The sequence below is a fragment of the Fragaria vesca genome, linkage group LG6 (assembly GCF_000184155.1).
Source record: "Fragaria vesca subsp. vesca linkage group LG6, FraVesHawaii_1.0, whole genome shotgun sequence".
NCBI classification, from domain to species: domain Eukaryota; kingdom Viridiplantae; phylum Streptophyta; class Magnoliopsida; order Rosales; family Rosaceae; genus Fragaria; species Fragaria vesca.
Window position 1 is genome coordinate 35536922 of NC_020496.1, and position 16754 is coordinate 35553675.

At 39.0% G+C, this 16754-nt stretch overlaps 2 protein-coding genes across 2 annotated transcripts; one reads left to right on the forward strand and one right to left on the reverse strand.

The window, feature by feature from the left end:
- The first annotated feature begins 8227 nt into the window (after positions 1 to 8227).
- LOC101304789 (splicing factor 3A subunit 2-like) lies at positions 8228 to 10472 on the forward strand. Its single transcript, XM_004304436.1, has 7 exons — positions 8228 to 8379; positions 8472 to 8641; positions 8855 to 8931; positions 9031 to 9096; positions 9205 to 9279; positions 9382 to 9456; positions 9788 to 10472. The coding sequence occupies exons 1-7, from the start codon at positions 8228 to 8230 to the stop codon at positions 10214 to 10216; spliced, it is 1044 nt and encodes a 347-aa protein (XP_004304484.1). The 3' UTR covers positions 10217 to 10472.
- Positions 10473 to 10482: 10 nt separating this feature from the next.
- LOC101305091 (phosphatidylinositol 4-phosphate 5-kinase 9-like) lies at positions 10483 to 16737 on the reverse strand. The gene is made up of 9 exons (XM_004304437.1): positions 16605 to 16737; positions 14270 to 15607; positions 13753 to 13920; positions 13164 to 13329; positions 12403 to 12513; positions 11967 to 12154; positions 11526 to 11683; positions 11251 to 11416; positions 10483 to 11056 (listed from the first exon to the last, which is right to left on the reverse strand). The coding sequence occupies exons 2-9, from the start codon at positions 15523 to 15525 to the stop codon at positions 10777 to 10779; spliced, it is 2493 nt and encodes an 830-aa protein (XP_004304485.1). The 5' UTR covers positions 15526 to 15607; positions 16605 to 16737; the 3' UTR covers positions 10483 to 10776.
- Positions 16738 to 16754: the final 17 nt, after the last annotated feature.

The window sequence follows — 16754 nt, forward strand, 5'->3', positions numbered from 1 at the left end:
TGACTCAGGTTTTGTCCTAAAGCTCTCCTCTTCTCTTCTTTATGTGAATTTCAGTTGTGTGTCCAACAATGGAGGAATTGATTCTTTTGCACGGAAGATAAACTGGTTTTATTATATTTATGCATGGTGGAATGGTGTCATGGACTTCCCCTAATCCGTTACAAAAAGAGTACCATTATTTTTAAAGTAACATTCAATACTTGTTCATGTAGGCATCAAGATATGTAAGGGGACGAAATATTGGAATCCATGATGCTCCGAATAAAGATAGGCATGAAGCCTGATCGGTGTGCAGCAGCACCGTTGGTTAAGAGTATGCTATCTTTTATGGAGGCATCAATGTGTTTAGTTTTTCTTATAAAATTGTACAATGCAATAAGTGAGAAAATAAATGTCATTGAGTTTAACAATGAATTTTGGCCGCCAATGGAGAAACTTTTGTTTTGGTGTTAGCACTAATTAGAGGTTAATATGAACTTGAGATGCAGCTTACTTGTTGTACTCTAGGAGGCTAGGACTCGTTACACAATTCGAACTTGAGTATAGGAAGTGAACTTACCATTTCCATTTACCGCCTAGTACACTGTCCCCAGTACAATGACACCAGTATATATTTTGTATGAATTTGACATTGAGATTTAGAGGGAAGAATCAACTAACATATGAATTTTCCAGGAGCAGATTGGTCCACAATGAGTCAAAAAGAGAAGAACAATTGCATTACAATATGAAAGCGTGGGAGAGAAATTGCAAAGAATAATGTAGCACCTGATGGTGAGGAGGCACTATCATTGTATGGTAAACAAGTAAGAAGGAAAAAAGGAAGTGATCCCACCATATACACTAGCCCATATTATCATTCAAGAAACTACAAAATAATGTCTCTTATCTTCACCTACCAAAGTTTCAAAACAAGATCCATTCATGTCCTAAACAGACTAGGCCAAAATAATCACATCTAATTATCAAACCCCTTCAGATCTAAACCCCAAATGTATGTCAAATTATGCACTACTGTCTCCTCTGGGCACACATCTAAAAGACAAACTCCACTTTCAGAAAAGAACCCCTTTGGTCCAGGCTTTTATGTGTATGATGAAAGTGGCATTCTTGTTTGAATAATGGAAGATCTGAACTGTGCTATCAATGTTTTGATTGCTCTTAGACTATGTTTTTGGGAGGGTGACTCTAATCTAGGCTCTCTTAGCTAGACTCATTCAACACACATGCATGAGCATGCTTGGGTGAGATTATTTATCTAAACAACGCTCATCACATTGTTGTTTTCTTTGAAGGTATAGATCATTTCCAGTTTCTGTCTAAAGTTTGATTTTACTAGTCCATTGATCTCCGTGATTATGAATCATGTAAATTACTCACAAAATTGAAAGCTAAAACGCTTCCGAAATTGATCATTCATTCGTTTGTTTATCTATTGTGACATCATCATTAGTCCTGAGAGCTAATGATGCTCAACTAATCCCCCACCAAAGTTTTGGGACCTGAAAAGAACTTGACAAGAATAAATACAGATGATTACAGAAAACTAAAGAGAAGAGCTAGCAGCCAGGAGGCTTTGGCCCATCAACGTTTGGTACGTGGCGTCTCTTTCTTTGCAATACAAGATAGGAAGCACCTCCATAACCTCCATTGATCAGGTCTCTCCCCTCTAGCTACCTGGTGATGGCAACCTCCATCATCAAACCGATCCAGGGGACAACCCACGGTATGCATTAATACATGACACAGTCCCGTTCACCTGGTCACCTACTCACCTACTCACCATGGAACATTGGTCAATAACTTTTAGATCTGGCTCATTTAAATCTAAGGGTTGAGATTAATTGAGTTAAAACCTATTTTAGTATATTGCCTTCTCTTCAACAAACTCTGAAATTTGTTAAAAACCCAGATGTGGTCTCTTCTACTCGCATCCTCTTCTCCTCCCCAAATTCTGAAATTTTCTAAAAACTCAGATTGCTAATCAAACATGCCAAGGATGTCTTCTCCTAGTTTAATTATCTCAAGCAACAAGTTTTGTGTTGGGGAGGGTGTAGGAGGTGGAGACCGAAGTTTGTTCGGCGGCTTCGGCAACGGCGATAGCATTCGTGAATCGTGACGACGGCAGCAGCTCCCGACGGCAGTAGCACCTCCTACACCTTCTCCTACGAATTATTATCTTTTTTCTTGTTTCAGAAATCTCCTACATAAGAGTTGGAGCTGTGTGATAATCAACCAAATTACAAATCACAGTTCATGAACCATCTCTTTCAAGTGAACTATTAGTCTGTTGGGTCTTCGCTATGGTGAATTATTTCGGTGGTTTTCCAGCAACTTGATGAGTTTTATGAGAGGAGAGGTAGAAGAAAAAGAGAAGAACAAGAGCGGAAGACGGAAACGAGGAGATTAGGAGAAGACGTCCAGGCGTTGGGTCTCTGTCCCTGACAAACGCCATCACTGGGTTCCACCAAATTTGATGTTTGGATTGTTTTTAGGAGAAGAGAAGGACGAGAAGAGGAGGATTTTGGGAGATTGGGAGAACTGAGAAGTGATGTCTGGGTAGAAGAAAGAGTTGATTAAAGACTAAAAAATTATAAAATAATATGTTTTAGGTTAATTTAGTATCATTATCTCTCAACCGTTAGATTTAAAGTGACCTGATCTAATGGTTGGTGGTTGACCAAATTCCTCCCTGGTCAGTAGGTGACCAGGTGAACCGGACTGACTCGTTACATATTACAAAGACTTGTGATATGGAAATTGGAAATTGGAAAGGTACGTATGTTGATAGTAGAACTACGTACATATATTACAGAAGAAAGATTACCTCCGGCTACTGCTTTGTACGTTATCTCGGCCGGCCGGTGAAAATTTGGCTGCCTAGGTCATCAGAATCATATTTGTTTATGGACGTTAGGCTAGAAATGGCTTTACGTCTTAGCAAAGCAAGGGAAAATATACAATTATAGTCACATGTTGATAAACTATGGTGTGGAGTTTTAATTAAGGAAAATGTTTGGAGGACTCATGGGGTGGTTGCTAAACGACCAAAGTAGACCAAAGATGTGTGTAACACTAAGCATCAGGTTTATAAGTGTCAGAGATTAAGTAAAGTCTGTTCTGGACTATGAGTTTCAAAAATCATACAAACGTGTCACTTCTAGAAATAAGAAATGATAAATCATGTTATCATAAATCAAGTATTTCTTAATTTCTTTACCATTAGAGTTCGGGATTTACTAGTTCATGTTGGGTCGAGTTTTTAGATAACGTAAAACTTCTGGTTAAAAGGAGAATGAATGGTTTGGTTAAGAAAAAAAATCCCAGTTTAAGTGGGCCGGGTCAGGATTCCTTCCAGCCCAAATACCATCCCCTGCTATAAAATAGACAGGCAGAAGAGTGAGCGTGGCATCCTCAACAAGAGGAGGCGTCCTCTTCCTCTGAGGGGTCAAGTGGTGAAATCGAAGCACTATCCTACAGTCATCAGATGGCAATAGGACGATTTCGATCTGTTTATTCATTGAGATGACAATAGAATAGTGTTTCAATTTCAAAATAGAGTAAAATGCAGTGTCGGGACCCCAATTGTTGTGACACGGTCAAAGTGGTACCCAGACTTTAAAAACTATCAATGTGATACCCAAACTTTGTTTTTGCTACCAAGAAAAGGTCTGAGGCCAATTTTCGTCACGGTGCCGTCTGTTTGCTGACGTGGCCAGCATGGGACCCACCAAAAAAAGATGCAATGACAAAAATAACCTTCTAATTCTCACAAGAACCGTTTTCCCTCCAAAATCTCTAAAATTGAATCTTGGGTTTTCATCCTGGGTATCACATTGATCAGTTCAGTAGAGTTTAGGCATTGCTGATGTGTTTGTCTGCTGACAATAAATATTATGTAATAGCTGAAAATGTAACATAAAAATTCAAACATAGAACCAAAAAGGGCTTATTGTCAGGTACCCTGATATAAACCTCATCTTCTCTGTTTTCCGCTCCTTCAATTTGTGGCTCTAGTCGCTCTACATGTTCTGATTCTATTGGCTTCATAACCCTATTTGTATTCACATTGTCCATGGGACATGTGTGGGAGATTGGTTAGTGAATCCGGATCTACAAACAACAACAATCCTAAAATCATCAACAATTGAATCCAAACTCAAAATCAAAAAACTATGTGAAAGAGGAGGCCATACTAGAGATCGAGGAGGCAGAGTTCTTGAACCGAGCATCAAGGCAGATGAGAGGGTTGAGACCGGAAAAACGGTGAAGGAGCGTGGACGCTCTGAGCTTGAGAGTGTTGGAGAGACTTGGAGAAGCCGAGAGTGGAAGGGCCGCCTGTGTTTACGAGAGAGAGAGAGAGAGAGAGAGAGAGAGAGAGAGAGAGAGAGAGAGAGAGAGAGAGAGAGAGAGAGAGAGAGAGAGAGAGAGAGAGAGAGAGAGAGAGAGAGAGAGAGAGTTGTGCGACCAAAGAAGAAATAAGGAGGAAATGAGGAATGCTGCTAGGGTTTAGAGTTTGGTCAAAGTTTGAAACCTTTATTGAATTTAATTGGAGGAAAAGTTAAAATTTAAAACTAAAATGAGGAAGGGGGAAATTTAAATTTTGGGTGAAATTAAAGGGCAGGTCTAAATGGAAATTTGTTTGTAGATGAAGGGACTAGGTAAAACTTTTCATGATGTTTACAAAATGTCATGGTTTATTTGTCATTGACAATGTTTATCAAACGTCATTCAAACATTTTCCATAACGTTTTTCTAATCGTCATGGTTCCTTTATCATTCACGACATTTTTGAAACATCATTGAGATATTTTTCATGATGTTTGAAAATTGTCATAAGAAAGATGACAGGTGTAAAACATCATTAAATAGTGAGACATACAATGACGTTTGACAAACGTTATAAATTTCGAATGAAATTCATGTCCATGACGTTTGCGTCCGAAAATATCATGGAAAGAACATACAATGACGTTTTCGGGCAAACGTCATAAATTTGCTGTCATTAAAGCTTTTTATGTAGTAGTGTAACATGTTTATTGGTTATAGGGGAAAACATACCTTTCAAAACAAACAAGGTGGAGCACAAATAATTTGACAAATTCGACTGATGGATTTGATCATTATAAAGAAATATAACTATGGTAAAAAAATTACATGTTTTTGTAATTGTTTTGGTCTCGATCGATGTAGTCAACTCGAAATACTGAATAATCGTCAAACAAAACGCTTGTATCTACTTCCTCACAAATTAATTTCTTGATATGTCAACGCTCACATGCTTGTGGGGACGAGATGTATCAACCCATATAAAAATTTTGGGACATTTATGACCTCGTGTTAGGGCTCCCTTATGGAAGCATAATCTTATTTTCGAGTTGACATTTTTTTTTTTAAAAAAAAGGAAAAATTAGCAACGGCATGTTACCGCCGTCTACCATTGATTATAAAGTATGCCACGGCCTCTTTCTACCGTCGCAAAACTTAAATTTTTTGCAAAAAATCAATTGTTTTTGCCATGGCACAAAGTTGTCGTCACAAAACTTAAATTTTTTTTGCCACGGGGCAGAGTTGTTGTCGCAAAATGGTTTTAATTTAGCGACGGAAATGTTGCTGTCGCAATGTCGTCCGTCACGAAACTTGGATCAATGGCGACAGCAAATCCGCGCCGTGGCAATTTGGGGTGGCTAATTGAATTCTTTTTTGTAATGATCAGAGGAGAAAGAGACGGTTGTGGTGCCGTCGCTAGTGGAAGGGAGGTGGGCACCGATGGGGATAAGGGCAGAGTGCTGGAGGCGCCGGTGGTGGTTTCTGCTAGGAGGGGCCGAGACAGTGCTAAGGAGGATATGAGGTCGATTGGTTGTCATTCTTCGGGTGGGTGTGAAGCGAAAGATGATGGTTGACCAGATTGAGTGATGGGTCTTGTGGATTGAGATGGTGGACATGGGCCTGAGTCAGATGGGGATGACCATGGGCTCGGTAGTTGGGACTACAGAGGAAGAGATAATGAGACAAATTCTATTGGATCAGAATTTGTGTGATCCTGCAACCTTGAAATCATTTTCGTTAAATAAAACATGACGTGAAATATAAACACGATTGGTTTTTGGATTAAGACAACGATAACCTTTGTGGTGAGGACTATAACTTATGAAGACGCACTCGACACTTTGATTGGACAATTTGTTAGAAGAGAGAGGACCAAGATGAGGACAAGAGAAGTGTTGTTAGATACCCAAGGACACACAATAGTGAGAGAATGCTCGGTTTACATATTTTGTTCCATTGTCACTCTGGAGATATTTGCCGAGCCATTAAAAATATTCCGGATCATAGCAACCAAGGTTTGAAAATGTGTGAAGACTTCATTTTTCCAGCGCATTGGATAAATCCAAGTGTATCGAGAGTACTCATCTGTAAAGAGTACATAATATTTGAAGCCAATGAAAGATAAAGTTGGGGACTGCCACACATCACTGTGAATAATATCAAAAAGAGAAGAAACAGAATTATGATTAGATGGAAAAAGGAATTTGTGGGATTTTCTAAGTGCGCAATTATTGCAAAAAGAATAAAAAAGAGAGTTTGGATCTAATAGCAGAACCTAAACGAGAGAGAACAGAAGAGGAAGGATGACCCAAGCGATTGTGCCAAAGAGACGAGTGAACGGTAGAGAATGCATGGGAGATGGTAGACTCAGAAGACAAACGAAGCGGATAAAGACCATCTTGACATGGACCCTGGAACAAGAGATGACCAGTTTGTAAACAATAAATTTGATAGAAATTAGGAGCAAACACGAAGAATACAAGGTTGTCTCTTGTAAAACGAGCAACAGAAAGAAGATTTTTATGGATGGAAGGTACGTAAAGAAAAATTATAGGAGCCTAAGGAAAAGGGAAGGGTGCCAGTGTGAGATACGGGCATAGAACTACCATCACCCATATAAACATGATGAGAACCATTATAAGGTTAAGTGTTTTGAAGAGGCATGGCAGTAATGTGATGAGTAGCGCCAATGTCGAGATATCAATTTGGATCAGTACCGGAGAAGTGTGCTCCAGCAAAAGGAGGAGCGGTAGTGGGTCCGGCGAGCTTGTGAGAGTATTGAGGCGAACCATAACACCATTGGGGTGCTGGGATGGGAAGTCCTTAAGCCCAAGACGCACGACTAGTCCACGAAGGACAAGTGAATGAATTGTGTACAGCCATGAAGATGAGATGAGATGATGAAGAAGAGAGGAATTTTGTTTTTGTAGAATGAAGAAATAAGATGATGAAGGGGTGAAAGGGTAGGACACAGCAGGAAGGAAAAGAGTAAGGAATCAAAGAGAGGAGAGGAAGAGACGAGACAACGAAAAAAGGAGAAAGAAGATCACAGGTAAGGATCGATAGGCTGATACCATGTAGAAATTGTAGAATTGTATTTTCATTGATCTAAAACTGATTACAAGTACAAGCTATATAGCTGTGTTTGATCTACAGTTACAATGAGATTATGGACAGAAATAAATGGAGTAATTACAATGAATCAATCTAAACAACAATTATAGGATAGTAGTAAAGACTAGAGATTTTAGAGAGAAAATCACTCTCATGATTTGATCTCGCTAATAACAATGATCAAGATTCACAATGGACTCTCACATTTTAAAGTTTGTAAAATGTGACATGTTATTCTACCTGATTAAGGTCCTTGGTGAAAGTACATCCCACACACTATTTTCATGTGCTCGTTTTGATGACATTCAAAGATTGATAGGAAGGATAACATCAAGAAAACTCAAGGGCTTCTAGTTGCTAAGCAGGGTTTTGATCAAGTGACATTGTGAAAATCTGTCCTGAACTATGAATTTCGAGTCTCCGAGATCATAGTCATCATACTCATATATGAATCACGATTTCTTTATGGACCTACAAAATTTATAGAAACATGTGAAGCACGATTTATTTATCCTCCTAGAAACTTATACAAATAAATTCAACAGATGATATCCTCGCCGAAAATCTGTTTTTTTCACCATTATTATCACTTAAAACCATACACTAGTTCAGTAGTTCTTGTTCTTGTTGGTCTCGGACATCAGATTGTACCTCTTTAACTGGGCCGGGTCGGGGTTCCTTCAAGCCCAAACCATCCGGATCCTGTCTGCTATAAATATCAGCAAAGGGTCGGGTACCAGGGATTAGCTTTCTTCTTCTTCAGTTTCTCCCTAAAATCATAAACATGGACCGAGAATGGGGCTCAAAGCCCGGCAGCGGCGGCGCTGCCTCCGCCCAGAACGAAGCCATCGACCGCCGCGAGCGTCTCCGCCGTCTCGCCCTCGAGACCATCGATCTCGCCAAAGATCCCTACTTCATGCGCAACCATCTCGGAAGGTAACCCTAACTTTCTCTCTCCTCTCTCTCTCTCTCTCTTAGGTTTTGAATCTCAGTCGTTCAATCTCACAAATCTTGGTGGGGTTTTGTAGCTATGAGTGTAAACTTTGCTTGACCTTGCACAACAATGAGGGTAACTACTTGGCCCATACACAGGGTAAGCGCCACCAGACCAATCTCGCCAAACGCGCCGCGCGTGAGGCCAAGGATGCTCCCGCTCAGCCACAGCCACACAAGCGCAAAGTCTCCGTCCGCAAGACAGGTCCGTATTTTCGTATTCGTATCTCGTATTTTGTATTCAGATACATTACGTCGAACACTTGGTGTGCCTGTTTAAATTGCTTAGTGGACTTAGGTTGATTTTGTAATTAGAATAATAAATTTGGTTTAGGGTTAGGGTTTATGGGGTTTAGGATCGATTTTGGGGTATTGAATTAACTCGTAAGCTGATGAGATTTTTTGGTGTTACTTGCAGTGAAAATTGGGAGGCCAGGGTATAGAGTAACGAAGCAGTTTGATGGAGAGACTAAGCAGAGGTCTCTTCTCTTCCAGGTGTGTGTTTCGTGGTGTTATTTTTTTTGGTTGTGTTCTCATTTGTGTGTATGCGAGTACTATTAGATGGGGGCTAACTGCTGTTTTGATTTTGTGCAGATTGAGTATCCTGAAATAGAGGACAATGCAAAGCCGAGGCATCGTTTTATGTCGTCTTATGAGCAGGTAAGGTTTCCGTAAATTTTTTGAGGTTGTTGTCGATAGACTATTCTCTTGTTTTGTTTCTTAATTAGTATATCAGTGGATTATTCTTTATTGACTTTTTATGAACAGAGGGTCCAACCATTCGAGAAAAGATACCAGTATCTACTGTTTGCAGCCGAACCATACGAGATCATTGCTTTTAAGGTATTTCTCATTCTTGATATGATGGCATACAGTCTACAATTGTTAAGTCAGAAAACTTATGGGGCCTGAACGTTAATACGTGTTTTTTTTTCTTTTTATCAGGTTCCTAGTACAGAGATTGACAAATCCACTCCGAAGTTCTTCTCACATTGGGATCCAGACTCCAAAATGTTCACGGTTAGTTCTATGATCCTCTGCTGTATTACGCCTTTTATATTTACTTTTTGTTCACGCACAGGATAACATTGCATATGTGTAATTGGACTATTAACCTCTTTGTGGTTAATCGTTGGTGTGGTCAATTTAATGGTAAAGTGTATCCAAGAGAACTTATTTGCTTCAACAAGGAAGTATAACTCTTGGTCTCAGCTCAATGTAGTGTCACTTGAAGCCTACTAGCTGAATGTTGAAGGAATTTGGAATCTTTTAGGCCTCTAGTTTAATGGTTTATGATTTTTGTTGGTTGAATTTTCTTCTAATCTTGCTATCGTGCTATATCAATGTGCAGTTGCAGCTGTATTTCAAAGTTAAGCCACCAGAGACGAACAAACCTCAACCTCCCCCAACAGCCAATGGTACAGGTGCTCCTGGAGTTCCTTCAAGTTCAAGGCCTCTACCCCCACCACCTCAAGGGCCACCTCCTCCTCCTCTCCAAGGAATGGCACCTGGTGCCCCTATGGGAAACCCTCCTAGAGCTCCACCACCTATTCCGGGATCTGTACTGCCACCTCATATGGTAAATGGCCCTAGACCTATGCCTCCTGGTGGGGCTCCACCTGCTCCACCTCCACCTCCAGTTGGTAATAACACAATGGTGAATTTCACTCCTGGTACTCAGTTGGGTAGACCACCGACTATGCCACCACCACAAGGTTTCCAAGGACAACAGATGCAGGGACAGGGTCTTCGTCCTCCTCCTCCTCCACCTATGGGCTAAAGGGAAGTAGGGAACTCAAGAGAGGATTGCAACAAATGACATTTTGAGATGTTGTGAACTGTGGTAGCTATACCTGATTAATGAACTTAAATTGCTCCCTTTGGGGTTTTTTTTAGAAGCCGAGTGTCCCAGTTTTCATTTCTAAATGCCTGTCTTTAAGATTTTAAATTGAAAAGATGTTGAGAAATTGTAACATGTAATAGTCTGATTTTTGTATGATTCCAATTTCATCCGAGACATATTGCATTATGTTGTCAACCTATTATCTTATGTGAAGATTTCTCCATCTTTTTCGTTGGTGGATAATTAATGATTGAACAAGATGTGATAGTTGGGAAAAATGATTCAGTTACATATACTAAGAAACAGTAGCAAAACCAGAATCAGAGAACTAGTTCAATTCAACCAAATCATTCTCTGATGATTCAGCCTGATACACAAATGATGCTTCCCAAATCCACATTGCAGATGACTCGGGATGGTGAATTATTGCGGCGTTGGTTACTGATTCCTCAACTTGATGCAACATTAGGAGGGAAGACCTTCTGAATGAATATTCCTCAACTTGATGCAACATTGGGAGGGAAGACCTTCTGAATGAATTCCAAGAAGCGTCGGGAGTAGAATGTAGGGTCGACCGCAGAGATGGATAAGGAATCAAACTGAAGAGATTTGTATGCATGTTCAATCTTCTTTCCCATGTTGTAGTCTTGCAATATATCAATGATCCCAAGATATAGCACAACATCATATACTCCATGAAACATTTGCTCGTCTCCCTGATTCTCCATAACCTGCTCTGCTCTTGATGGCATGTTTACACCCAGTTGAACTTGTAGTCTGCTTATCAAGTCAATCGAGAAAAGATGTTATTCACATGCCCAAAAGTAACCTGTTTAACTAGAAATTAAATTTACACTAAAGAGGTATAATTTGATACATGGGGTTACGTAGATGTGGAATGCCAAATTTATCTACGCATCTGCAGAAGGCATGAAAGGGGTATTCCAAGGACAAGAGCATCAAAATCATACCTTGCAGTACCAGGTAAAAGAAGATCCACTTCCTCGTAACCAGCAGATGATGCTCTCAATCGGTTACCTCTGACATGAGGGCCTGCAACAACACTACCATCATCTGTTCCGCGTGGGATTAAGACAAGTCCTTGCGGGTAGTTGTAGATCTCGTCCTCCAGAGCCTCTGACATTGAAACACCAAAAGGGGAAAAGATTTAGTATTATACTTTTAGTCATAATGGAAAGTAACTCTGCATGTTGAGATGCACATTGAATGACACAATGATATTAACCTTCCTCTGCAACCATTCCCAAACCATCAGCTCTAGTGCTTGTGTTATAGGCCATGAGAGACCTCAGATGTTGAGGGGCTCGATAATGCACACCCAAGAGAAGACTATAATCCATTATGTGTTGTGCCTCGAGAAATTTGCTGTCAGTCTCAATCTGACTAATAAGAGTAGCAATGAATAAAAGAAAAATTAGAATTCAATGTGAAAATATCATGCATGTTAAGAAAGCTGACAATGACTAATTAATACTCTTACAAGAGTCACTGATTTGGGCACTTCGAAATAATCTTCACTACATGTTTTTATTTTTACAAAAGTAAGTATAATGCTTATGGATAACTTCTTAAACCAAGGAACTGCTACATACTAAACACTAGCTACACCTATAGACTTCAAGCAGGGAAAAAAATTTGACAAAACCAACAATGAATTACCACTTACTTCAATAAAGACTCCCGCCAAGAAGGTTCCAAATAAAAGCAGTAGTTCAAATCCAAGTCCTTTAGCGTGGTGTTTTCATCTATTTCAATCTTATCTGCTGAACGCCCCAGGGATGAACCTTTCAAATCAAATCTTCTATGTATTCTTAACTCTGTGCAGAACATGTTTCCCATCACTACAAATCGGAACTGCAAAGCATGAATTACCTTACAAATATCAGCCTTTCAAGTACAGCAAACAATCACATTCTCAAGAAGGATTCATAAAAAAATATAAAAAAACCAACACAAAAACGCAACACATATTTGGCCCGTGGACATGGTAGTTCACGCATATATTACTTCCATTGATATTTCATTAACTTTAATATATCCAACTATGATTTTCTTCCCAGGTATGGAAACAAAAATCTAAAATAGAAACTTGTGCCCATTACCTTTTGACCACTTGAAGGTTTAATCCTGTGGAGGCCAAAGAATTTTGTGATGAGGGTGTTCTCATATGTCTTTACGTGATTATGATAACTAGGAAGCATCCGTAGAAGAACCTACACACCAAAACTCTGATTACCACTCTAGGTGATCAAAACAAAGAGCGGAGAACCTCAAGTGTAGCAAAACTATCATAATTCTGCGACTACAATGGATCGTAGAAAAAGAAATAAATAGAACCGGACTTAAATGGTGTTATAACAAAGATAAGCAATCTCAAGTGGCAGGCATTCTTGACATCAAAATAGTTACAACGGCCAAACCTGGTTCCCCAAGGATAGAGATGCTATAAGATAAGATTTATCAAGAAACATGCTAGGAGGAAGATTTATAGGCAAACAAGATCTTTCACCATATTATTTGAATTGAAACTCAAAATACAAAACGCTCATTAGGCACCAATAAAATTTACTTAACAAGGTAGCAATTAAGTACCGACATATCTATTAATTCTAAAACAACTTAAATTTCATCAAACATTTGGTTTACTGTTTATTGAGTGCAAAGTCATGATAGTACAAATAAGAATCTACGGCTCTTTGGCACTTTGCTTATGCAAGTAAATCTCAAAGGAAGCAGTTACTGGTTCTAGTGTGAATTTGTGCAGAAACATCACAAGAAGAAAACACAAGACTTCATGAGCATTTAGTCTTTTATCTAAATCAACAGTAAATGTACATGTACAAGCCTTGCAGTGACTACAAACCTGAACTTCAGATTTCCTGAGTGTCTTGATCATGAAACGATCATCTTGAGATAGGAAAAAGACGCTACCACTTTTTCCAGGAGAAGAAAGTTCTCTGAGAGCATCATTTCCACAAATAGACATCATGTAGTCAGCAGCATCAATTTTGAACATCTCTCTTAAATTCCTAGAGCAAGTTTTACAAAAGGCATGATCAGTACATCATTAACATAAAGTTATGGGAGAATATAGACAGCGCATTATCTGCATAACAGCTGAACACATTATATAGCCTTGAACCAAACATGTGTGCACACACATATGTCCAGGATTATACACTTAACTTTTTCAGGGTTAGGTATCAGTTAAGTTGATTTTACATATATTTGAGTATGCATGCTATTTGATCACTTTTCTTCTCAACTTTTTCAAAAGAAAGAAGCTCATGATTATAATCCCAATAGTGAAGTATATTGAAGTGTATGAAAAAAAAAAATCTCAAAAATGTATTGGAATTTCGAATAAATGTAGAAATTATCCATATTATTGTAACAGCCTAAAAAAAATAAAAATAAGCTACATGAAAAAAGTTCAACACATGATAACTAACCTGAAGACCATGGGACAGTAGTCTTTCCACCTAAAATCTACTGACTGATGAGGTGGTGTCAATTGGGAGCCTTCTCTTGGAAAATTCATCCAAAAACTAGCCCGAGGACCAAAATCTGATGCTCTAACTTCTCTCCTTTGTATCGGTGTTATCTTACCAACAGTATACCTGACCATATTCTAATGCATATTCAAGATTAAGGGCCTCCAAACAAAATAAATTTATAAGAGATAAGAGTAATGACCACAAGCTATTATGATTGGTATTATTTGTAGAATGGTCTCCAAATTTCATAACCTATATCAAATGTCTGGCAGTAATATCCCCACAGGCGTGAATGGTAAGTATAATGAGGACACAGATCATATTGCTTACTATGTATTTGCTAATACCACACGGGAGGAATTAGTCAAGCAATCTCATTAAATTAGAAAAGGTGCATTGGATGATAAAATAACTGATAGAGATTCAAAGTCACTAATGATAATTGTATGGAACTCGAGTAAAATGAACATACCTGATACCAAGCTGCAAACTGAGCATTAAATCATAACTCCTGTGACCTTTAATGATTGCTTCACCAGGTCTCTTAACCACTTTTGCTAGTTTCTTTTGTCTCCGCTTTGCTCTTCTAGTTGATGATGAGAATGAATTATTTATTACCAGCTCGCTGATTAAGACACCTTGCATATATTCTCGTTCCAAGATTGGAATGTTTGCCTCAGCATCATTTTCTCCACCTTCAGTCAGTGATGAATCATGCGCGATCACTTTTTCTATAGATACCTCAAGACTCCACCGCCTTTCTAAGGAAACATTTTTATTATGAGATTGTTCCAAATTCAAAAGATTTCTCTTGGAAAACTTATCAGCTGAAGAAGCATGAGATCCCTGGATCTCCCCAATCTTAACATTATTCAATTCTGCTGAAGTAGCATGATGAATATGTGACTTGTTTTGCAGCTTCTGCTTTCTCAAATCTGGCAAGAGGCCTCTTTTCCTCAAAGCATTGAGGTAAAGTTCTTCTACTGCTGGAAGTCTGCTGCCTCTGGGATAAAATGATCCTTTCCCATCCTTTAGGCCCCGAGTCCAAGTTCCAACATAGAAGCCTCCATCACTCCATGTGTATACTCCAAAACCATGCATCATGCCATTCAGCCAGCTGCCTTCAAATGAGTCCCCATTTGTCCAAGTGAGAGTTCCTTTCCCTGACATTTTCCCACCTTTCATGTTTCCTAAATAAACATTTCCATGTTGCCATGTATACTTACCTGGCCCTTCCGGCAATCCCTGGATCCAAGAGCCTTCAAAGATATCACCATTAGGATAAACTTGATATCCCAAACCATGTTTGAGATTCAACCTCCATCGCCCCTTATAATTCAAGTTATCTGATCCAATGTATGTCCCTGCACCATGCATATATCCACCTGAAATTTCGCCCTCATAAACAGCACCTGAAGGCCATGAAATCTTTCCGATTCCATGTCTCATCCCCCGTCTCCACTCACCCTCATATACACAGCCATCTGACCACAGATACTTTCCCTTACCCTCGGGAATGTTACCAAGCAGTGGTCCGGCATAAGTTTCGCTGTTTGGAAGTAAGAGCTCTGTGACTCTAAATGCAGCAGGTTCAGAACTATGAGCAGGCTCACCATTATTTAGTAAGAACTCTCTGTCTTTGTCCGAAATGACATCAAGAGATTGTGTTCTGTCTGAAAAAGCTCGTGCTCCTCTCAAGTTACCGTCAATGGCCGCAGGGCCAGACATGCATAATGCCCCAAAGGTTTCAATTCCTTATACAGTTACAGTTGCCCCAGAATTCTCATAGGCCATATGACGATATGGGATTCTGCAAAAAGTCAAAAAACTATGTAAATATAAATGGAACTCTTTGTCCTCTCATCTACAACCACCAGAGAGATGAAAGACTATGAAATATAGTTATCAAGAGCTTTAGATGGCTTTTTGCAGGAAAACAAAGAATCAAATTGCACTTTAAAAGAACTGAAAAACGAATATAACAAAAACGGAAATCTTCTTTGATCCAGTAAACATCACTATTTGCAACCAAAACTTATAATTGGGGACACGAATAGCATGAGTACCGACAGAACTGCACAATAAGGTAAACCAAACTTCTTTCTTTTTTCTTTTCCATTACTTTTTGCTGAACTGCTTATAAAGAAAACAGAAAAATAAAAAACAATAGATCCAATACAACAAAAGATTCAATACCACAAAAGATATAACAAAAAGAGACGAAATCTCAATCTTTCTAAGCAGAAGAAAAACAGGACAGATAGTAGTTTCCAAAATCTCAAACTGCATTTTTAACACACCCAGAATCTGGGGTCCCAAAACAATATAGAACCAGCAATATCTGCAGAATATCTCATACAAAACAAGCCAAGAAAGAGGATGCTTAATCTGAAGTCTCCAAATTACCAAATGGTCAGTCAAATATTGTAGCTACAGTTTTTTCATAGTTCCTCATACATTCAGATTTTTTTCCTCTTTGTAATAAAATCAGACAGATAAAGAGTCCACATTCATAACCCCCCATTCATTTCTACCTAAAAATTAAATACAGCAACTAGTGCTCTTCAGCTTTGTTCTGAAGCAAAAAGCCTAGTGCTTTTCTTCCAAGTTGACTTTCTGATTTCCAAAAGCAGATAAGCTGATTTCAGCTCCAGAATCCATAAGCCGAAAAAGCAGACATGAACTAAAAGCAATCCCACTATGAAACAAACTTAACCAAAAGCAAAAACACAATCCATGTTCCATCCTCAAACTTATGCAGACAAGTAAAACACAAAGAGAAAGAGAAAGAGTGAGAAAAAGGGTACCTGGGAAAATGAGAGAAGAGAGGTGAGGAGCTGAACATAAGGAGGGTTTGGTGTTTGGAGTTTGAAGTTTGAAGCTTTGTGTTTCTCTTCTGTGTTGAGGGTGGAGATGGTTTTTATTTTGCGAATCCCAAAGCACGAGGCAGATGATTA